Genomic DNA, 24,391 nt, shown 5'->3' on the forward strand with positions numbered 1-24,391 from the left:
AAAAATCTATATGTATAAAGAATTAGAAATAAGTTGAAGGAGAATTTTTTTTTTTTTTAAATAGATGGAAATGACAAATGACAAATAACAAATCGGAATCAGAATTATTTTATTTGCCAAGTATATTTGCACATACAGGAAATTGCCTTGGTGTGGTTGGTGCTCTGTGCATAAAACATAAAACAACAATTGGACATAAAACAACAAAATATACAGGGACACAACAATTAAGAATTAGAAATAGGATCAAATGCAATAATGGTATGACCTTGTAAAATAGTTTTACTTTTCGATTTGTCTTAAAAAATAAAAAGATTATGAGTTGATCGAAAACCGACACCTCGCTCGACGTCACTAATGACACGTATTCAAAATGGCGGCCACGGCTATGGTGAGTGAAAGCGAACTCTTTTCCTTCAAACTCCACATTTGTGATTCTGTGTTCCCAGTAACTCTCAGCTGTGGTGGATCAGATCAGGTTTCTCCCACAGTCTGTAAACACCGAACCGTTCACTACTCGCTGGTTCACACGAGTTCTCTGCTGTTTGAATGTTGACGATCTGGCTAACTGCTCGCTGGAGTTAGCCAAGTTAGCTAACGTTGCCTAGCTTAAATGTCAGTGAGCCGTGGTTAAAACACTGAATTTCGTCGTTCGTCCAGTTTATTGCAGCGCACGGACTGAGTGTGGGTGAACACACGCACAGTATTCGGGCTGTCATTCAGACTACAGCAAGGGCATATTGACTACGCTGAACTTTGGCTTGACGTTAGCTGTTAGCAGCGGAACCAGGCAGCATCGATTTAAGGTTGTTGCCGGTGTTCCAGTTTAACTGTGGATCATGGCAACTGGCGAATTGTTGTCTTTATTCCAGATGTTACTGATCGGTTGCAGACTCAGTCGTAGATTCGTCATTTTCACCAAGCGCCTGTGTTTGAAGTGCGGTGATCTACTAAATTTGTCGTTGAAATAAAGATGAAACAACATAAATCATATGGGTAAACGAATTAATATAGTACAAAATACTTGAACGGGGTTCGAAACGACATTATACTAACGACATTAGTATTAGCTTCTGGGCTGATGACGATTGCAAAGTACTTACGTTGATGCTGGTGACCATTAAAATGCACACACCCCAAACACGTGTCATATTAAAACATCCCTCAACGAGATGGAAGCTTTTGTGATTAAAGTTGCTGAACGTGCTTTTACTGGATAGGTTCCTCCTGACGGTTACTCACTGGGTACGTTTCCTTATGATGGCAATACCATGTTCAGGGAGGAAGAGGAAATGCTCCTCCACACTTTAACCATTTGATACACCAGCTATGCAAACCCCTTCTAATGCACAACATAGGTCAGAAATGACCCATATTCCTTTCCTGTGTTAGTTCATGGATGGCTGGGTGTTTCTTTGCTATATTCATTAATAGTGTATTATTCCTCCGTCGTTTTGAAGAAGGCTTCTTTGATATCAATCAATCAAGTTTTATTTGTATAGCTCACATTCACAAATCACAATTCGTCTCATAGGGCTTTAACATTGTGTGACATCCTCTGTCCTTAACCCTCAACAAGAGTAAGGAAAAACTACTAAACAGGTAAAAATATGTAGAAACCTCAGAGAGAGCCACATGTGAGGGATCCCTCTCCCAGGACGGACAGAAGTGCAACAGATGTCAAGTGTAAGAAAACATCATCATATATCATAGAAGACTCATCTTCTATGTCATCAAAGGAGCCATCTCAATTTAGCAGAGCTGGATTCTATGACACACCCACAACTTCAATTTGATGCTTTGAAACAATCAATGAATCAGACTCAGAATCGAGACGCTGTAAATTGCTTCCTTATTTTCCTCATCCTGTTCTTCATCCAGCATCTTTATGAACATGTCAACTGTAAGCACTTTACCAACCAAGTCTGAAATGATTGTGACATGCCATATTAACAGTCTGGATAGAGGAAATCAAAAGTAAATTTTCTATTATTTTGATCTAGCTTTGGTTAGCTAGCCAGAAAATAAGGTAGCATGCAAACTAGGGGTGTCACGATACCAAAAATTCAGTAGTCGGTGCCAATACCAGTAAAATAACACGATTCTCGATGCCAATTTCGATACCACGGTAAAAAAAAAGTGCATTATTTGGATGTTGTTAATGTCATATACGGTAGTTCAATGTGCTTGCGCTGCGCATATACTGAGGGTTATACGGTAGTTGCGGACGCATGTGAGTGACGCTTTGTTGTGAGACACGTTATGCATTAAATTATAATGCCACGGTCACCTGCCTCACGCCGGGTTTACACCGGACGCCAAAGCGACTCATAAGCGCAGCACCAAGCCTTAAATAACAGCTGGCTCCAATCCACTCCCATTAGCGCTTCAGCTTCCGGTGTAAACAACCATGTGCAGGCGCGCTAAGGATTAGCGCGGAGCGGCGGCGTTGCTTCCGTGTCCGGTGTAAACCCGGCGTCAAACGCAAAGTACTTCCATACACGACTCTTTGTGCCTTTTTAATAAACAAGTCGAGGTGGGGCGAACGCTGCAGCCGCAGTTGCCGTATTGGTTTTCTGAATGTAAACGTCGACTGGCGCAGCACCGATGCTAATGCTAAGTTGCTAACAGCTGCTGGCATCGAAGCTGACGGTGCCTACGGTACTTCAAAAACTTGGGCATCGGCATCGTTTTGTTATCTTATTATCGACAGGTATCGTAGGTATCGGTTCTCGTGACATCCCTAATGCAAACGGCTAGTTAGTATTTGAGATATTCTATTCTCACTTGTAATCGATTGTAAAATAAGTCTTACATGCATCAGATGTGCAAAGGCAGCTGTGTGAAATTAATGGTAGGTGTTCCGTAGTATTGGTCATATTTTACCCATGTGTGTTAAAGTGATGTAGAAATACAGAATTTATGTTTGTTTATAAAGTAAGAAAGGGAAAAGGAAAATAATGATTTGTGGTAATCACAAACAAGTCATTTAATGAATACCCGGAATATCAAATAAATTCCGGGTATTAAATATAGCAAAGAAACACTCAGCAATGCATGAATTAACACTTCATTAATACGGGGTTTTGACCCATGTTGTGGATTAGAAGGGTAGTAATAAAAAAATGAGGGGATTGTGAAGGGATTTGTCATGATCAAAAACATGTTAATACGGGAATACATGAAATACTTAATGATGAAATTCATTCACTGCAAAGATATAGAAAATATAAACTGAGCTGGGTCACTTCTATGTTGTGAATCAAAGGGTTGAAAATCATGTCTTCTGACTTTAACCAGCAGCGACAGGAGGACACATGAAGCGCAACACATCCAGTAAAAGCACTTTCGCCAACTTTACTCATAACATCTGACGGATGTTTTCCTATGACACATGTTTGGTGTTTGCGCATTGTAATGATCACCAGCGTCAAACGAAAGCTCTTTGCGTCGAACTGGCCACCCATGAGTATTCTTCATAAATCCCTGTGTCTCCTACGAACGATGAGCATCACTTTGTGAAGCCTGTTATTAGGTCTGCAGGTTTTATTCTTTGTTGGGACTATCACCAGATAACATGGGGGTGTTATACAGCTGACAAAGTAAAACGCGCTCATTCAGGTGAAGTGCAGCGATCATCTCAGCGGCTCGGTGGCGTAATGACATAGTCATCAGGCCAGGAGCTCATAGTGCTTTACATGTCGTTTCCAATCCTGTTCAAGTTTTTGTACTGTATTTATTTTTTTCCCTTTATGATTTATATTGTCTAAATGTGATGTTGATACAGACACATTGTATCAACTCTCGTTGGGTTTTTGTTTGATATTTATTTCAATGAGACCTTCAGTGTATCACCGCACCTTAGACACAGGCGCTTTATGGAAATGACAAATCTGTGACCGAGTCTGCAACCGACCGACAACATCTGGTATAACAACAACGAATTGCCAGTTGCGATGATTCCCATTTAAACTAGAACACCGGTGGAAAGTGTTTTATTGCCAAATATATGAACTGTTTAAAGTAGATTATAAATATAAATAAATACAAAAACTTTTTAACTTAAAACTATGAATAATATATGAACTGTTAACAAAAGTTTACACTATACTTGAATAAATAAAAATAAATACAAAACAGACACACTCTGACTCTGACTTCGGTGCCTGAGCCAATTGAGACCCCGTGTCTCCGGAGACCCCTGTGTCAGACCGCTCGGAGACCCCCGTGTCTCCGCGGCTGGGGCTGTCGCAGGCAGGCTTCCTCCCGCCTTCGTCCCCCCGAACGCTTTTGTGAAACCTTTCTCGCCGTGGTCTCCGTTCCTCCCGCCCCGAGCCTTTCCAAGCCGACCCGGAGCCGTCGCGGCGCACCACGGAGGAAATGCGCCCGGCGGGGGCCAGCCAGCGCTTGGGAGAGGGCTCGCGAGGAGATCCTCCCACACCTGCACGGGAGCCCTGACGCACGCGGGGCGCGGGCAGCGCGGAGACAAGAGTCTGTCCACCGGCAGCCGCGGCCGACTGCCGGATGGGATCTGCATCGATCTCATTTTTAGCCTTATGCGAGCGGAGTTGACGGAAATCCGTCATAGCGACGGAAAACTTTAATCCCTGAATTTATTGCAGCTGGCAAAAAATTATCGCTCATTTTAATTTATCGCGCAATTAATTGATTTATTGCATATCGCGACAGGCCTAACTAAACCACAGGGCTACAATGTTTTTTTTAACACGGAACAATAGAAAGTTATTAATTGAAACCACATCTCTTGGAGGCATATCATGATTGGGATCATTAAACTCCCTTCCCTTCTCATTACTATTTGTAAATGTACCTATGGCATTAACTCCAGCCTTGTTTACAACAGGGTTTAACAGTAAGGCAGATAAGTACAGTCCATATATCACTCAGTTTAGATTGTGAATTGGATTTAACTGTGGACTCTGTCACTCTAAGGCTTTTAATGTTGTTTTCAAACCCTTTTATGCTGCTCTGCTGCTGCTTTATCTTTGGGATTGTTGTCCTGTCAGAAATACAATCTTCTTCCTGGCATTGGTTCTCCACTGCTGACCTCAGACAATGTTTTTGAAAGGCGTAGGGAGGAGTCTGTCTCTCACACAGCCTTAGGCAAACATGGGCGTGGAGGTTTTAGGTTCCCCCCTAAAAGCTGCCATCACGGAATCACCTGGGCGACAGATGCTTAGTGTCTCCCTTCTCAGTTTGGAAAACTGTAGCTTTGTCAGTGTCCACATGCTGTGGCCTGTTTCTTACAGATACAGCCAATTATCCGCATTTGGCAGATTTACATGCTTATAGTTAGCCTGGGTGCCAGACGAACTTAGCCCCGCCCACAACATTTGAGGTCGGGAAGTTCTGTCTGGAGTCGCTCCGTTGGGGAGAAACTATGCCCGAAGAAGCTGTTCGGACCAATCAAATTGTCAGGGCAGGCTTTATACGATGATGGACAGATGATCAACAGTAACGTAATCAACCACCCATGTCCGCACACGGACCGTCAGTTCACCAAGAAGGGAACCTGGACAGACCCGGGTCTGGGTGAGGGGTTCCGGGAGTGAGGGCGTGACAACAACCGGACTGAGAGGTCGAGAGCCATCAAATCGAGCTATCTCTCAGCGACTAGCCGCTCTCTTAGCAGGGCTTAGGAATACAGCAGCGCTTGTTTACAAGTATAACCATTGAACAGATTCCGTTTAACTGCCACAAGAGTTGTTCATCTTGTAATAAAGATCTCAATGAGGAAACGCGCTGTGTTTTTTTTTTTTTTACTGTGGTATCAAAATTGGCATCGAGAATTGTTATTTTACTGGTATTGGCACCGACTACTGAATTTTTGATATCGTGACAGCCCTACTTACAAATGGTAAGAGTAAGTCTTGACTGTCTGACTTAGTAAATAACTCACAATGTCGCTTAACATACGTCACATACTACGTTGCTCTGATTGGTTGTAGGTCTATCCAATTGAGCGAAGAGGCATTTTTTTTCCTGGTTCAGTTGAACATGCCCCATAATCACAGCCCAATGGAGCGGTATCAGACTCATATTCTGACTAGAATTATGAGTATCACCACGTCAGGCTAGCAGTACAGGGGAATACTCGGTCAATGTCTTACAAATATCCCTTTGTTCTTCCTTAGACAGTGCTTTTAGATTCTTTAATTTGTTCAGAAACTTGTTTGACTCCATGATGTAGTTATCCTTTGCCAGGAACTGTGGTGTGAATACTTTGATATGCATTTTAGGCAATTTATATACATTTTTAATCTAGACAGCTAGCTACTTTTGACACACACACACACTTTTATTGAGTTAAATGTCGTTATCGTCTATGTGGTGAAAATATTTGGTTGTGTGTGTCTGGCAGGAGACGTGGTTGGCCTTGCTGCTGTTGTCCTTGTTGCCCGTGGTGCGGCCCTTCTATGTTCCAGGAGTTGCTCCCAGGGACTTCCACGAGGGTGATACAGTAGATATTAAGGTAAGATTCCAAATAATTTGATCAACATTTCACAGATTAGCTGGTACCCTTGTGATATGGTTGTTGATTGGTTGCCACCAGTGCCTTAAATCATAACGGTACTGTGTTTAACCAAGCCAATGTCCTGCTCAAATACATCGAGTGGTAACTTTTTTTAGTTGCATCCGTTTTGTCTAGACCGTGAAAGTATGCATTATTGCTTTTTAGTCTGTTTTGTGTTCCCGCTATCTTTTTACACATTAACAAGAGCTGTATAGATGAAAATATATGGTCTAACAAATTGTCATTTTAAGACCTTTTTGTGTACATACAAGAGTTCAATCCTTGTATGTAGAAAGTCCATTTCAGTCTTCCCCACAAGCAAGATACAATTCAGTTCAGTCCAATTAAATCAAGGCAGAAACAAACACAACAAAAATAGTCCACTCCAACAACTCAGGAAAGTAAATCAAAAGGGAAGCCTCCTTGTAGCAGTTTAATAAAACAGTGTTTGTATATACGATATGCACAGGGCACTCACAGTACCGTTGATAGTCAGGTCGGTTAGTCAGTCCGGCGTACAATGGCATCTGCCTTCGGGAAATCGGGGAATAAACATTCCACCAGATGATTTATTGCTGAAGGCCAATTCATGATTCTACGTCGGCGCTACGCCGTAGCCTACATGTAGACGTGTACCATGCGCTGTACCCTAATGTGCAACTCCCCAAAAATGTAAATATGTGTCCAGGCGATGCAGACCACATAAGCTGTGATTGGTCCGCTTGGTATTTCCGGCAGAGTCTGTGCCATTTTTTAATTGAGTTGAAGGAATGAACACGACTTATCGTGACAGGCCTAGTCCAACAAGCAACATATTTATTGAGTTTTGGTGACATCTCACGCTACATGGGCCCATGTGGAGAAATCAAATTCTGGAGAATGTTTTTAGGTCGAACTGCCATCACTCATCGAAGAAGCACACAAGCACGACACACCCAAACAAACCCCAGCCACTTCTCAAACCACTAAGATGAGCACAGAATCAAATCAATATAATGATATATCCAGAGTGTGGAGCCTAAAATGGTAGATGTCAGTCCAGACCAGGCTTCCCCACAACTGAAACACTGAACCTAAACAAAGAAATACCAGACTTGGTTTGACACAAGCAAAACAGGATAGACAGGAAAGCACATATGAGCCGTACCCCTGGCTTTTGTCTTTCAGCATTCACAAAGAAATGGCTGTCTACTGTCTAGTCCTCCTAATAATGGGCAGCCAGTGGTTAAACTTAAACCCAGTCTTATTTTTTGTTGTTGTTTGTTTGTTTAACTGCAAAATTAAATTAAAAATAAGTAACAACATTTAACACAAACATTAACATAAAACTTTATATTCAAACCAAAATATTTATTTTGCCAGGCTTCACTGTAATTGTGAAGTTACCAGTACTTGTTTCAGGTTATTAACAGGCAGATAGTTTTAATTACCATTGATTGTGTTTACAATCAGTTACCAGGGAAATTCAGATCTAGTAGTTTTGCATATAACAATGCAGTATCTGTGACCGACTTAGTCTGTCAGATGATTTGTTTTTCAGGCAGTGAAGCTGACCAGCTCCCGGACCCAGCTTCCTTACGAATACTACTCACTCCCTTTCTGTAAGCCAGAATCTGTTTTCTACAAGGGAGAGAACCTGGGTAAGTCGACTGCTGCAGACATGGGTGTTGTTTACACCTCATTATACGTTATTGTTTTCAATGTTATCTTAAAATGCTAGAGTTAGACAAAAACAAATGTTTAATATATATATATACTCAGCATTTTTTTTTACTGTTTTCTTCTTGTAGGTGAGGTGTTACGCGGGGACCGTATTGTAAACAGTCTTTACAATGTTGAGATGAACAAAGACAAGAAATGTGAGATGATGTGCAGCAAGAAAGTCCTCAGCGTCAAAGAGAGCAAGCTGATTGCTGAGCGAATCCAGGAGGAGTATTACGTTCACCTGTGAGTATGTCTTCACTGTTGTTATTGTGGAGAGTTCCATGCATTACACCCATTCAGTATCTCTAATGCTTATCCTTTAAAGGTTGCACAGGAGTGGACAAAGCCATCATACCCCTTTCACTAATATGAATGCACAGGTGGATAAAGTCTGCAGAAACGACAGACTTCTCACTCTGACACTTGTGTTAGAGTGAGAAGTCTGTCGTTTCTGCAGACTTTATACACATGCACCTCCTCCAGAGAAAATACGGAGGAACTGCAGATTCCAGTGCATGTCTGTAAGCAGCTTTAGTGACTTCACTTGCCGCATTGTTTTTTTCAGTGACTACAGGGATTTTTTACTTAAGTCACTTCAAACATAAGCTGAAGCTACTGCATAGGACACTTTGCAGCGTATGCCTGGGTTCTCTAGCATTTGTGTTTTTTTGTGTTCATTATGCAAACTTATTGAGCCCCTCCCTTTGCTTTTCAGTATTGCAGATAACCTGCCAGTTGCCACCAGGTTAGAGTTCTACCCAAACAGAGAGGCAGGAGGTGAAGAGGAGCAGAAGAGAAGAGAGGATGTGGTGAAAGATGTCCAGTTTGAACATGGCTACAGACTGGGCTTTGTGGACAACAACAAGGTAGATTTTGTATAGCATTGTGAGGTGGAGAGAAGGCGGAGAGTGCAGGACTCCAGTTAAAGATTGTGTTCGCATGTTATCTCTCGCATTGCTGACCTTCACTGCTCTTATTATGAGTGTTTGTGTCCTACTTGTCCTATATTTAAATAAAGTGATGAGTATTTTTATTTTGTCTGTGGAGATTCTCAGTCATCCAGGCACACTCCAAGTGCTAAAAACAGGTCAACTGGACTTTGTTACATTAATTAAATTTCTTTGAAACTCTTCAGTTCGCTTTTGGTCATATCTGATCAAACCATTCATTCCATCACGTGATTTGAGAATAAAAATTTTAACCGATATCACTGAATACTTTTTTTATCCAAACTTTAACTTTGATTGTTGCATAATTTTAGTAATGTTTTAATTCATTAACATATGTGATAGAGAAACACATTTTCACAACTACATGTTCAGAGGCTAAAGGTTAACTCCTACATTTCGAGAAGATCCTGGAAAATCTTAGGATACTAAATTTTGTCTTGGACTTTCTTTTTTCTCCCTAACAGTTTTATCTACACAACCACCTGTCCTTCATCCTGTACTTCCACCGGGAGAAGCTGGAAGAGGGGGATATTCACGACTACAGGGTCGTGCGGTTTGAGGTTGTACCCCAAAGTGTAAAAGTGGAAGGTAAGTGTCAGCACATTCTGACCTGACCATTCTGACTCCTCGCATCAAAAGAAGACACACATGTTGTCTCCAAAGTGGCCAGTAAAGTAAATATTGTAATCACTTGTTATGTATTTATTCATCCTCAGATCTGAAAGCAGAGGAAAAAGACAAGACTTGCACCTTGCCAGAGGCCAGTGGCTCGGCACCCCAGGAGGTTGACCCAACCAAGGAGAACGAGGTTCTCTTCACCTACTCTGTCCACTGGGAGGTCAGTGATGCTGCACAAATTGTCACTAACCAGGAGTCAGACCAATCTGAATCCAAATAAATTCCGAAAACAAAAGTAATAGGACAATTATTACCAAAGTCGAGATCAGATGATAAAGTTTAGGCATTTTTTCAAGTTGTTGACTATTCTAGGATTTGGAGTTAAATAAAGTGTGGTGGAGGAACTACTGAGCCTCTTGTTTCCTGTGCGCAGGAGAGCGAGGTGAAGTGGGCGTCTCGATGGGACACTTACTTGACCATGAGTGATGTCCAGATTCACTGGTTCTCCATTGTCAACTCTGTGGTGGTCGTCTTCTTCCTTTCTGGTACTTTCTCAACTCTTAAATGTCTCAACATAGTACATCACTGAAAGTCATTGGGCACATGGACCCTTTAAGCCTGTGAGTGTATGTAAGTCCATTATATCTATAGATCTATATTTTATCCTGCACAGATTACTATTTCATTTTATCTGTTACTGAATAAAATGTCATGTCACTTTTGTAATAAGTGACATAATCTTTTGAAGTACCAAAGAATGTAATTCATTTGGATTATTTCATTAACCTTGAAGATATCGCACATGATCATTTGATGTTTGATTTGTTTAATTTAACCATATTGGACTGACAGACATGTCACAGGTTCTGATCCTCATCATGGTGGCAACATACATACAGCAATTTGTCTACAAAGTAAAAGCACAAAGTTTGTTTTGTTGCCTATATGCTTTATATTGAGCTGAATTGCTAGTTCTGAGTCGGTTTCTCTACAGACTCAGAAATAGCTGATATGCCATGTATGAAAAAAATAATAACAGTTCATGAATCATTCAAACTCAGATATAAACCACACAAATGAACAGTAATAAAGCATATTCAGTTTTGTTTTATGAAAAACATTGACTATAAAATCTTCATTGCAGATAAAATACACACAAATAAAAAGTGACAGTATATTGTAGAACTGTTTGAAGAGGACTCAGTAATGACAAGGAATAATTCTGAAGAAGCTCCAGAGCATTAACAAGAGATCAGCTCATTCTAAACCGGCACATTACAAACAGGCACTGCACTAGTTATCCATATTACACATAGCCCATTACTAGCCAACCTGATTATGCCATACATTTAAAAATATATACTCGTTTTTTGACAGCATGTGAACTATTGCTGTTTCAATTTTTCTTGCTGAACGACACCTTTTTTTTTTCTCTCAGGTATCCTGAGTATGATCATTATCAGGACCTTGAGGAAGGACATCGCTAACTACAACAGAGAAGATGACATAGTAAGTAAATACCCACTTGGTCTGTAAAAAAGGAACAATGATATAATGTTTTTCAGTAACAATATTACTAAAGTCCAATATATATATGTTAGAGCTGTCAAAATTAAAGCGTTAACGGGTACGTAGAATGACCCGCTCCATGTTCCCATACCCGCACCCACTCACTTGCTCATAGCGACACACGCAGTAAGATCAGAGCTTGTTCACGTGAAGCAGCCGGTCAGTGACTTTGTAGAAGAACAGTGAAACACAGAGTTTCTCTGGTCACAGCTGCTCAGTGATCAGCAACAAGCTGCAGTTGGTTTGTACCAAGCTGGACTTTCTGTGTCCTCCTCCACTCTGCTCTTAGTTGAACTAATAAACACTCATCACTAGTTATCAGGACCTGATCCGCTCATTAAGTAACTTGGTGTTTGTTTGATTTGCTCCAGAGTTTATGAGGCTTCATTTAAATATCCTGAAAAATGACTCGTCAACATTTTGTGCTCAGTACAACTTGAGAAGTGACATCTATCCTGTGATAAATCTGATTATTGTCAACTGATTTTAGTTTTGCTGAAATCAGTTCTAAGGTCTTGTTTATCAGATCGGTATGTTCCAGGCACTTCATCTCATTTCTCTGCCCCCTTACCAGGAGGACACTATGGAGGAGTCGGGATGGAAGAACGTCCACGGTGACGTATTCAGGCCGCCTCAGTATCCTATGATCCTCAGCTCTCTGCTGGGCTCGGGGATCCAGCTCTTCTGCATGATCCTCATCGTCATCTGTAAGTGTTTCTCTATCATTGGTTACTTAACAGATAATGACGTGCACCTCATTCATCGTTCATGAGGTTAAATTAACATCACTCTGTGGTTGTAATTCAAACAACTCAAAGAGTGTGAAGAGTCCTCTCTACTGTTCACTTCAGTTTCAGGAATCAACCTCTCCTGGTTAAACCTCCATTCTTATCTTGAGTTGCAGGAGCAAGTAGCTGTTGAAAAATAAGATCTAGGTAATCTCATGAAACATTCATCAACTCCCATTTTCTCCTCTGTGTCACAGTCGTTGCCATGTTGGGCATGTTGTCTCCATCCAGCAGAGGGGCTTTGATGACCACTGCTTGCTTCCTCTTCATGTTCATGGGGTAAGAGACCCATTTATCTCTCATCAGCCATGAAGAAATTCCCAAATATGTACCTATTTAAATAGTGCATTTCTTTAACTGTACACTGCTTCTTCTTGTGCATGTGTTTCCTCCAGTGTGTTTGGTGGTTTCTTTGCTGGAAGACTGTACCGCACACTGAAGGGTCATCGGTGGAAGAAAGGAGCTTTTTGTGTAAGTCTGTAATAAATCAAGCCCATAATGTAAAAGAAACAAATATCTCTCATAATTAAAATAATAATGAACTTGAGTAATGCAGTGTATATAGGATTTATTTTGGCAGCTGGAGTTCCCCCAAAAAGAGGGTGATCTGACCCCACCCTAAAAAATTATAATAATTCATTTTAAAATCAATGTTATTTTATTAATTAGATTATTTTGTTGCTCTCAACATTGAGGCACTAAGACTTGTGTGGAAAAACTGATTGTAGCCTGCACAGTATCCAGGTGGACCCGCTGGCCGCAGTCATCCTGTCCAGACGATCATGAGCATCAGAGAAGTTGTGTGTGTGGAAATACAATGATCAAAGAAATTAAGGGAAAACATAATCATCACAGAATAATACCAAGTCAGTTAAACTTCAGGTTTATCAATCTATCCATTTAAGAAGCACAAGTTATGTGAATTTATTTCACTTGCTTTGGTGCAAATGAAAGTGACAACAGGTGCAACGGAGAGCCTAAAGCAGGTCAACCCCCTAAATGGGAATGGTTTCTGCATCTGGTGGCCACAGATAGAAGCTCTCTAATTATCCTTCCTGTTTGTCCTTGTCACTATGGTAGCATGAGGCGGTAGCTGCAGCCCAATCAGGTTGCACAGGTAGACCAGCTCTTCCAGAATAACACGTCCATACGTGAGGTTGCAAGAAGGTTTGCTGTGTCTCCCAGCTCAGTCTCATGAAGCACTGCCAGAGCCCGACAAAATGACCTCCAGCAAGCTACTGGTGTGCATGTCTCTGACCAAATTGTTCAAAACAAACTCCATGAGGGTGGGACCTGTGCACACAGCCCAGCATTGTGCAGCTCGTTTGGCATTTGCCAGAGAACACCAGAATCGGCAGGTCCGACTCTGATGCCCTGTTCTCTTCACAGACGAGCGCAGGTTCATACTGAGCACATGTGGTGTGTGAAAGAAGCTGTGAACGTTTTGCTGCCTGTTACATCATACAGCCTGACTGGTTTGGCGGTGGATCACTGGCGGTCTGGGGAGGCATATCCTTGAACAAATAATGTGTTATGTCAACTTTATTTCATCCTGGTTTTTGGAAAAACTGACAGCCCTAACTGCCCTAGCAACAGTTAACTAATTATAGTAAAGAAAAGACCAAATTGAAGTCAAAGCAGGACCATTATAGTAGGTACTGATCCATTTCTTAAACATATCAACAGAAAGCTGCTGAACTGTGCTTTTAAACAGTTTTTATGTGGCAAGTTTATTAAGCCAGCACTGAGCCACCTAAACAAGCTATGGAATATACTCCAATCAACTCTAATGTGGGAGATATGACAATGCCAGGCTACTTCTGTCCTTAAAATCAAGTAGAGAATTTTAAAGTAAAGAAGTCGTCCTGAGTTAATATATTCAGTTATTTTTCAATGCAAACCCAATGTTTGTTTGACAATTTGTACCTGTAAATGAAGGAGCATTGTCCCATTGGTGTCACTGTAAACTAAGAGGTTGAGCTCATCTTCTTCTCTCTCATTTGCAGACGGCGACTTTGTATCCTGCAGTGGTTTTTGGAATTTGCTTCATCCTCAACTGTTTCATCTGGGGAGAACACTCCTCTGGAGCGGTGAGTCTCATGCCTCACAAACACTGTGCAGTCATTGCAAATAAGGAAACAACTACCAGGTGGTTAATTACTGGATTTTAATAACCAACCTAATCACTTTGTTAAGGGGAACGATTTTCCCTCAATCAACTTAAGCATGTTTAAATGGTTTGTGTAGGTATATTAGAGTTCAAAAACAGAAATAAAAGTTGAGAAGAGTAGAAGAGTTACGACACATAACATCCTCTGAGCTATTATCTGATTAAATCCAAATGAAGAGCATTGTACTGCGAATCAGTACAGTGTCATGAATTGTTAAACATGGTCCTTTCTCTTCTCTTGCCTCATCAGGTTCCCTTCACCACAATGCTGGCTCTACTGTGCATGTGGTTCGGTATCTCCATGCCCTTGGTCTACCTGGGCTACTACTTTGGCTTTCGCAAACAGCCATACGATAACCCGGTACGCACCAATCAGATCCCTCGGCAGGTCCCAGAGCAGCGCTGGTACATGAACAAGTTTGTTGGGTGAGTGTTTAAGCAATCTAGGTCTGATCTTAATATTGTATCAGTTACTGGGATGGTTATGTTGAAGGGGTTTGAACATTCAACTTGAGGCGTGCTGTCTTGTGATATAGAAACTCTTCTTTTTGCCCTAGAATCCTGATGGCTGGGATCCTGCCATTCGGGGCTATGTTCATCGAGCTCTTCTTCATTTTCAGTGTGAGTACAGCTGCTTTGCTCCTTGTTGTGATCAGTTCTAAACCAGCTGACAGTTCTGCACACATGTTGGTGTGTGAATTTCTGTGCGTCAGTCACGTGACATAGATGAAAAGTTTTCAAACTAAAACAATCTTTGTTCACATGAGTGTATCTGCCCTGAATCTATTTAAATCCCTGTCCATATCAGTAAGCCTGAAAAAGAATGTAACCACTTACATACACTGGGCATGTGTGTGCCAGTTGGGGATGGCCGATATGAAATGTTGGTGCCATGGTAATTTTCAGAGGAAATGTCACGGTTTCCACGATCAATTTTTAGCATAACATTTGGCTATTTAAAAGTAATTTTCGTAAGTTATTCTCTTAAGTTGCCATATTGTCGAAGATTGGTCAGTGAATTTTTGTTTCCTGTTATCATAAGCAGTGTATCTGTTTGGGACTTTAATTGTTAACGTCACCAAAGGAAGTTGTTCTGTTTTGGGAGTGAAGTTGTGAAAAAGTAAACAGTCATATTGTCTTGGTTCAAGTACACAGTCTTCATGTCCTTATTATACTATTAACTCAGTAAAGGTGAATAAGGGTCAACTGCTTATGAGTTGATCAGAAACCGAAAGTAAACAAGGATTTCTCTTCTCACAGTCATGCTCTGTCGTGACGTGGATTTTGCAATACTGGCTTTAATGGTGAAACACGCAGGCACATTTTGGTTTTACATCACAACAGCTGATTCCCAAAATTTAAGGACAGACTGTTACCAACAAGTTGGGTTGGGTATTGTTTGAACTTTAACGATTCAGATTTTGCTTATCAATTCAGGTTCTTAATGATTCTCAATTCCAATTCTTTGAAGGCGGAATCAAAACATTTCACATATTTCACTGCTCTGATATCATCTTTTGTTTGTCTTCATCTGCAAAAGGCGCCTCCAGTGGAGAGATTTTAGAACGCTTGCAGGGAGATGGTTACTACACAGATAATGAACAGGCTTATAACTAAAAAAAGTGAAGACATCCATTAAAGGCAAAGGTCATGACTCATGATTAAGATACAGAACCTTTCAAATTTATTTTCAACTAGTATTACATTCTCCTCTTCCTCACTCTCCACTTCTTCCTCTTTTTCTCGGGCCACATTGCGTCACCACCATGATGCTCTGTTGACTACAGACAATGTAACCTTTTAGATCACACGTGTTAATGAAGGGGAAGGAGGCAGTATATTTGTGTATGGATATTTCCCCTGCACAAAGTCAGTCAGCTTTCCAGCCAGTGGCACTGCTGTCCTTCTTTCTGTCTTTCTGTCTACCTGTCCCTCTCCATATGCTTTCTCAGCCATTGATCTATGCTGGCTTCTTGAAATCCAGGGTATTGTTTTAGAAATCTCTCCAGCATTAGATGGAGAGAACTGCAGCGAGTTCTCACGTCGAGAACTAGTGATTGTTGAGGCAGCTCTGACACCAACATGAAAATAACAAATACAGAGATAGAGGTAGAATCATAATCTAAACCATATATGTATATATTTAGTTTTTACAGTATATATCATCACTGTAAAAAATAAAATATACTCTTAAACCACATGTTCACTGAAATGTCATTATTAATTTGTGTGTGTCTGTTTGTCGCCCCCTACAGGCCATCTGGGAGAATCAGTTCTATTATCTTTTCGGCTTCCTGTTCCTGGTGTTCATCATTTTGGTGGTGTCCTGCTCTCAGATCAGCATCGTCATGGTTTATTTCCAGCTCTGTGCAGAGGTGAGTTCAGCTGGGTTTACCAACACCATTCATTTAATGGATGAAGTATTAAATGTATAGCCTTTTGTTTGCCTAGTTTGACCAGTGGGAGTTACTGAAGACTGGTGTAGACTCTAAAACAAAGGCTAACTCTAAAAGACTCACTATGAACAGATTTAAGAACAGTGGCTCGCCTAGCAACACTGCATGTCTGAAAAAAAACCATAATGTAACAATGTTTGTTCAAAATGAACATTTGATGATGAGAACCTTATTTTTTATCATAAAACACTTAACATCTAAATTAACAACATATTTGTGTTGTTTTACTTCTCTTGAAAAAACAACAGCTCTCATGTCTAGCAAATATGTGTAGTGACTTTGAAAAGGTACAAATACTGAGGTTTAGGTAAAGAGCATAGTGTACGTACATAGTATAGAATAATTGTTTTTGCTTTAGGAGGGAAAAACGGTTGACGTATTTCTCATAACCAGCTCCCCAAAATGTGTCCCTGTTGATGGCATATCGCTATTTTACAACTTTACCAAGAAATCCATAAAACAGTTTGTTTTGCTAACATTATTCTGCAGTACACAGCTCTCCTGGTGCTATCTGAACCATATCTAAAGCACCTGTGTGCTGTGTTGTCTCCATCTCTCCTCACAATCAGGACTACCGGTGGTGGTGGAGGACTTTTCTGGTTTCAGGAGGCTCAGCTTTCTACGTCCTTGTTTACGCTGTGTTCTACTTTGTCAACAAGGTAAAGAGTAAAACACATGTTTGATTGCAATGCAGCTGATTACATCAATGTCCTAACCCTCATTGTTTCAGCAGGACCTTTAATGTTTGGCCTGAGTCTTTAAATGGTCTTCGTTCTTATATTATGACATTGTGTTTGACTATCATTATTTTCTGCATGTCAACTTTTGATGAAGTTTTAACTTTAATTAGGTTGAGGCTTCAAAATAGGCCAACTGGGGTTTTGCCTCCCCTTGCACTGTTTATTAGGGCCCGAGCACAGACATCAAAGGTGTCTGGTGAGACCCTATTGAAATTGTAAGGATTATTATTATTATTATTATTCAGGCAAATGAATTGGCTTTTTGAGGGCTTTAACATGCTCAACTTCTTACCAAAATTTGCAGAAAGTTAGAAAGTGGTGAAAATTTACGTATTCTGAAGGAATTTTCAATGAGCGTCGCAAAATGGCTCAACGGTGCCCCCCGAGACAGCCCAAGACCCCCGGAAGGTGTTCCCATTGACCTATCTTCACAAAAATCGATATACAGGTGTATCATGACCAGACAAACAAAAAAGTCTCTGGGTGCAATTGGAAAAACAGGAAGCCTGCTATATTGCATTTAGTGGCCATTTTGGCCATATTCCACATTTTTTCTTTGATACACTTGTACCAGGGTTTTCATCGGATCAACTTCAAATTGAGATGAGTGTCATCACGACAAGATGGAGATAAAAACTGACTGACGGATTTTTTTTTAATCACACAGTGTGACCGTGGCGTGGCGTCAAAGTTTGATTACACACCATTAAAACATGATGTTCTGTAACGCGGACATACATGGACCATGAATCCTTTGATTTCAGTCTTCCTAGATCAAAGGAAACTTAATGTCTTGCAAAGGTTACGTCTCTCTCTCTCTCATTAGGGCCCGAGCACAGACATCAAAGGTGTCTGGTGAGACCCTATTGAAATTGTAAGGATTATTATTATTATTATTATTATTCAGGCAAATGAATTGGCTTTTTGAGGGCTTTAACATGCTCAACTTCTTACCAAAATTTGCAGAAAGTTAGAAAGTGGTGAAAATTTACATATTCTGAAGGAATTTTCAATGGGCGTCGCAAAATGGCTCAACGGTGCCCCCCGAGACAGCCCGAGACCCCCGGAAGGTGTTCCCATTGACCTATCTTCACAAAAATCGATATACAGGTGTATCATGACCAGACAAACAAAAAAGTCTCTTGGTGCAATTGGAAAAACACAACAGGAAGCCTGCTATTTTGCATTTAGTGGCCATTTTGGCCATATTCCACATTTTTTCTTTGATACACTTGTACCAGGGTTTTCATCGGATCAACTTCAAATTGAGATGAGTGTCATCACGACAAGATGGAGATAAAAACTGACTGACAGATTTTTTTTTAATCACACGGTGTGACCGTGGCGTGGTGTCAAAGTTTGATTACACGCCATTAAAACACGATGTTCTGTAACGCGGACATACATGGACCATGAATCCTTTGATTTCAGTCTTCCTAGATCAAAGGAAACTTTATGTCTTGCAAAGGTTACGTCTCTCTCTCTCTCAGAACTGGTTATTTTTGTTTTTTCAGACAAAAAGCATGCAACGCTTCAAAATGGATGTGCTCGGGCCCACCCAGTGCTGCTTTGCAGCCCTAAAAATTTTATTAAAGTGGTGAAAATGTATTATTATTATTATTATTATTATTATTATTATTCAGGCAAATGAATTGGCTTTTTGAGGGCTTTAACATGCTCAACTTCTTACCAAAATTTGCAGAAAGTTAGAAAGTGGTGAAAATTTACGTATTCTGAAGGAATTTTCAATGGGCGTCGCAAAATGACTCAACGGTGCCCCCCGAGACAGCCCGAGACCCCCGGAAGGTGTTCCCATTGACCTATCTTCACAAAAATCGATATACAGGTGTATCATGACCAGACAAACAAAAAAGTCTCTTGGTGCAATTGGAAAAACACAACAGGAAGCCTGCTATTTTGCATTTAGTGGCCATTTTGGCCATATTCCACATTTTTTCTTTGATACACTTGTACCAGGGTTTTCATCGGATCAACTTCAAATTGAGATGAGTGTCATCACAACAAGATGGAGATAAAAACTGACTGACAGATTTTTTTTTAATCACACGGTGTGACCGTGGCGTGGTGTCAAAGTTTGATTACACGCCATTAAAACACGATGTTCTGTAACGCGGACAAACATGGACCATGAATCCTTTGATTTCAGTCTTCCTAGATCAAAGGAAACTTTATGTCTTGCAAAGGTTACGTCTCTCTCTCTCTCAGAACTGGTTATTTTTGTTTTTTTCAGACAAAAAGCATGCAACGCTTCAAAATGGATGTGCTCGGGCCCACCCAGTGCTGCTTTGCAGCCCTAAAAATTTTATTTATTATTATTATTATTCAGGCAAATGAAATGGCTTTTTGAGGGCTTTAACATGCTCAACTTCTTACCAAAATTTGCAGAAAGTTTGAAAGTGGTGAAAATTTACATATTCTGAAGGAATTTTCAATGGGCGTCGCAAAATGGCTCAACGGTGCCCCCCGAGACCCCCCGAGACCCCCAGAAGGTGTTCCCATTGACCTATCTTCACAAAAATCGATATACAGGTGTATCATGACCAGACAAACAAAAAAGTCTCTTGGTGCAATTGGAAAAACACAACAGGAAGCCTGCTATTTTGCATTTAGTGGCCATTTTGGCCATATTCCACATTTTTTCTTTGATACACTTGTACCAGGGTTTTCATCGGATCAACTTCAAATTGAGATGAGTGTCATCACAACAAGATGGAGATAAAAACTGACTGACAGATTTTTTTTTAATCACACGGTGTGACCGTGGCGTGGTGTCAAAGTTTGATTACACGCCATTAAAACACGATGTTCTGTAACGCGGACATACATGGACCATGAATCCTTTGATTTCAGTCTTCCTAGATCAAAGGAAACTTTATGTCTTGTTATTATTATTATTATTATTCAGGCAAATGAATTGGCTTTTTGAGGGCTTTAATTAATATTTGTAATTTGTTGTGCTAAATAGACAAACAATTCTATATATCACCAAATCGTGCTATGAGCTTGTTATCTTAAACTTAGATAAAGGTGAAATTAAAAGAAAACTTTACTATTGCCAATGAATGTGAAAACTGCACAGATACTTCTGGTCAGCATTTATTTTCAGATTTTTAGATAAAGATAAATTTGACATCTACATGTGACATCTAGAGGTGAGGTTGCAGATTGCAGCCAACTAAAAACTTAAACCTAACTTCACCCATCCCTTTCCAACTTGAGCCAAGTGTGTACTTCCCGTTACAGCCTTTGTGCGTATCGGGAAGTGCCAACGGAAACAATGAAATTTCTTGCAAAGGCTGCAGCACAATTTCATTTTGGCTGGTCGCGCACCGGCCAAACTTTTTGAACTTGCTGCATCAATCTCTACAGACATCTTTGACTCCTCAGGTAGCGACGGAGGCTACAGATTCTCAGAGTGCTCGTGAAGGGACATACAGAATTGTATTTTTACACATGTTACACAAAATGTATAAAAGTGATCAAAAGAAACCCTTAAGAATGAACTCCTCCTCTATTTATTCCCTTCCAGCTGGACATTGTGGAGTTCATCCCCTCTCTCTTGTACTTCGGCTACACGGCCCTGATGGTGCTGTCCTTCTGGCTGCTCACAGGCACGATTGGTTTCTACGCAGCCTACATGTTCATCAGGAAAATCTACGCTGCAGTCAAGATCGACTGAGCCGTTACCACCGCTGCTGTTTTTTGGGGGTTTTGTTTAATTTTGTCACATTTCCTTTTTGTTTAGTTTTTTTTAATATATATTTTTATCATTCATGTCGAACAAGCACTGACTTGTGTTAATAGGGAACAAGATGGGTGTTTTCATGGTGCAACAGCCCAACCCACTGGTGTCACGGGGAAGAACAGCATGTGGCAGAGCTAAACCAGCTGTCTCTCTCTCTCTCCCCCCTCCCTCGCTTCTCTCACCCTCCTCTCTCCAGGACAGAGGCTCAGAGGCGATTCTCCTCTGATGCGACAGTTTATGTCTTCTGCTGTTTCACCTTGCACACAACACAGTGGGCCAAAGCTTGTCTAACGTTGGTTTCTGCACATTTTCGTCCCGTCTTTTCGTTTTGTGACTCTAACTTATCCGGGTTTCTTATTTTTGCCATCCCAGAATTTATCTCTGACTTACTTTCTCATTGCCATCGTCATCTCCTGTCTTCACATACAATTTGTCTTTGCTTTTTCCACTGATTCAAATGTGACTTGGTGGAGGAGAATGGATAGATAATGGAAGGATCGGAGAGTGTAATTGTGGTTATGGTGTTAACTTTGTTGTGTCTTAATCATATAGATGACACAATTGTGCTGGGGAGTCCTACCTTGTAACTCAAGGAAGGATAAATTAAATGTTCTTTTATTTTTTACTTCAATTTCCATGTCCTGGTGTGACCATGTTACCCACCTCTGTAATCAAATATTAGCTTCTTCCTCCAAATCAAAGGGTCTTTAATTAAAGTCAAAATACTGGTCCATTGTTTAAATGATACACAACAGCTCTGAAGCCAATGCTCTGAAGCAGCAAATTGAAGCCACTGGATTGGGAGAACAGAAAAAGCTGCGGTTGACACGGCAACGACGAGGAGCAGTAAACTGTTGGGATAGAAAGTCTACCACACAAAGCCGAGTTTGAATCTTTTGCAGTTGTAACGTGCAGAACGCTCATTGAAGCGGTCCGTCTGTACCCTGAGCATCGCTGGATGCCTGCTGAACTATGCAGCAAAGGAGAGAAGTGCAGAATGGCTGGCTGTGGTGCCTGTTACAAAGCTTTGTCGGGAAAATTCATGTTTGAAACTGCCGTTCGAGGCATTTTGTGTGTAACCGACAGCGAGATCACCTGTGTGTGTCTACCAGTGACGGCAGACGGATTCTGACAGTGCTCTGGTGTCATGAGATGAGCTATGAAATGTTATCGTCCGTGTTCTCGTCAGCGTTGTACAGCCGAGGTCTTTGTTAATATCCATAACTCATCCTTGCATCTTGCACTTTTTCTTTATTTTTCAGCTGAAAGACTTCAAATGTGTGGCGCCTGATAAAATGTGACTTTACAAGCTGCTCTAGTTACGGTTTGTCATTGGCAATCAATCTGTCAGCTTAGCAGAGTTTAGCATAAAGACTGGAGATGGGCGGAACAGCTCATCTAGGCTGTTCAAAAGCAACAAAATCCAATCACTGGTAGTGCAAATGCTAACCAATTTAAAAAAGAATGTTCTATCTCTTGTTTAATCTGTCCAGATGTATTTTGTCATGTCTCGGCTCTGCTCAGTGACTGAGAAGATGGTTTTCATTTAAATTAGGAAAGTTTGAAGATGCTAGACAGAGCCAGGCTAGTTGACCTCTTCGCAGCCTTAATGCTAAGCTAAGCTGATCTGCTGTTGACTAGCTTCATTTTTAGCATGAGAGTGACACCAGTCTTCTCATGTAACTCTTTGCAAGAAGTGTATTTTGGAGAAATGTCAAATAGATTTTCTCTTGACGAGTTGAATTCCACTACTCTGTAAATCTGGAGTCTGTCTCTGCTAACAGGTGAGACGGGTCCTGCAGTTCACTGGCTCACTGTTGCAGGTTACTAGTTGTTGTTAGGGGCCAAGATGTCAGTGCTTATTCAAAGAGAATACTCTAAAGACTGAATGTTAACACAGACCCGGGAAGTACATTTTTTTATCAAGCGTCGCTCCTTCTAAACAAATGCATCTTTAAAATGTAGTCCCTGAGCCCCTCACCATTTATTGGACTTTATCACAGTCTTCATGGAGACCATCAGACTATCTCAGTGAAGAGTTGAAGCTTCACTCGATCTATTTTTTGTTAGTTTTTTCAATATACTGGTGGCAGGTGTTTTTGCACAGAAGTAAAGGTGACATGTCGTCGTGAGGCTTTACAGAGAAGGAACAGGTGCCTGCATCCACCCTGATTCTCCAGGGCTAAAACAAAGAACGAATGAATGCCTCACCCCCCCGAGCCCTCTCCCCCTGTCATTAACACCTAACGAGCGGCTTGAAGAGAGCGAGACGTTGCCAAAAATATTTAAGTTACCCCTGCCACTTGCTTCGAGACACACCAGCCTCTACTCAAATGAGCGCATTCCTGTAACGACCATGACTTCCTGCGCCATCCGACAGCATCACCTCTGTACCACTGGTCCACCCTCTGTGTTCTGTCAGAGTCACTGAGCTCTGACAATCGAGCTGCTGTTTTTGGCAGACGCGACTCTCCTGCTGTTGGAAGTGCACAAGACAGGGGAGACTTTTTTTACAGACAGACTTTAACGTTGCCCGAGTCATGCGTACGTATGTATGATCGAGGGGTTTACGATGTAAATAATAGAACATGGCTTTGTATTTGTTTGCGTTTGGCTGTTTGTGGCGCTCTATAATGATTCCTATCATCGTTTTTTGGCCAAAAGCATGAAGCTCATGATGACTTTGAAAGGAACCTGTTTCTGTTACTTCTCTCTGTGTTGCTTTTACAGAATGTACAATAACAAAATGTACAATGACAAAAACAATAAAGTAATGACAAGTTGAATATGAAGAAGAGCTTTCTGTTGTGGGGTGGTTTTATTTGCATAAAGGGGCACCAAAGCAGAGTTCCCACATGGACAAAATGGAGTGACTGGTCTTGGTTAATTTTAGAACCAAAATGACAGAAACTAAATGTATTAGACGTGTACTTTGACCTTTTAGTTTGGTTCATGTCCCATGCATTAACATAGAAAGGATTTATGAACTATACCGCAGAGAGTCCCCGAGGGCGATTAAAAGGATAGTTCACCGAAGTGTTTTAATTCAGACTTTGTAGCAGCCAAATCCGATACAAGTGAAGTCAATGGTGAGT

General features: G+C 40.9%; 1 protein-coding gene across 1 annotated transcript; it reads left to right on the forward strand.

The window, feature by feature from the left end:
- Window positions 1-369: 369 nt before the first annotated feature.
- On the forward strand, window positions 370-24,093 carry tm9sf4 (transmembrane 9 superfamily protein member 4). Its single transcript, XM_061074179.1, has 18 exons — window positions 370-391; window positions 6,383-6,493; window positions 8,076-8,175; window positions 8,326-8,482; window positions 8,955-9,105; window positions 9,654-9,777; window positions 9,906-10,027; window positions 10,241-10,352; window positions 11,246-11,316; window positions 11,951-12,083; window positions 12,362-12,443; window positions 12,560-12,635; window positions 14,171-14,254; window positions 14,585-14,760; window positions 14,892-14,955; window positions 16,590-16,709; window positions 17,360-17,449; window positions 21,081-24,093. Exons 1-18 carry the CDS (start codon window positions 374-376, stop codon window positions 21,228-21,230), a joined length of 1,941 nt encoding a protein of 646 aa, XP_060930162.1. The 5' UTR covers window positions 370-373; the 3' UTR covers window positions 21,231-24,093.
- Window positions 24,094-24,391: the final 298 nt, after the last annotated feature.

Source organism: Limanda limanda, chromosome 7, assembly GCF_963576545.1.
Source record: "Limanda limanda chromosome 7, fLimLim1.1, whole genome shotgun sequence".
NCBI lineage: Eukaryota > Metazoa > Chordata > Actinopteri > Pleuronectiformes > Pleuronectidae > Limanda > Limanda limanda.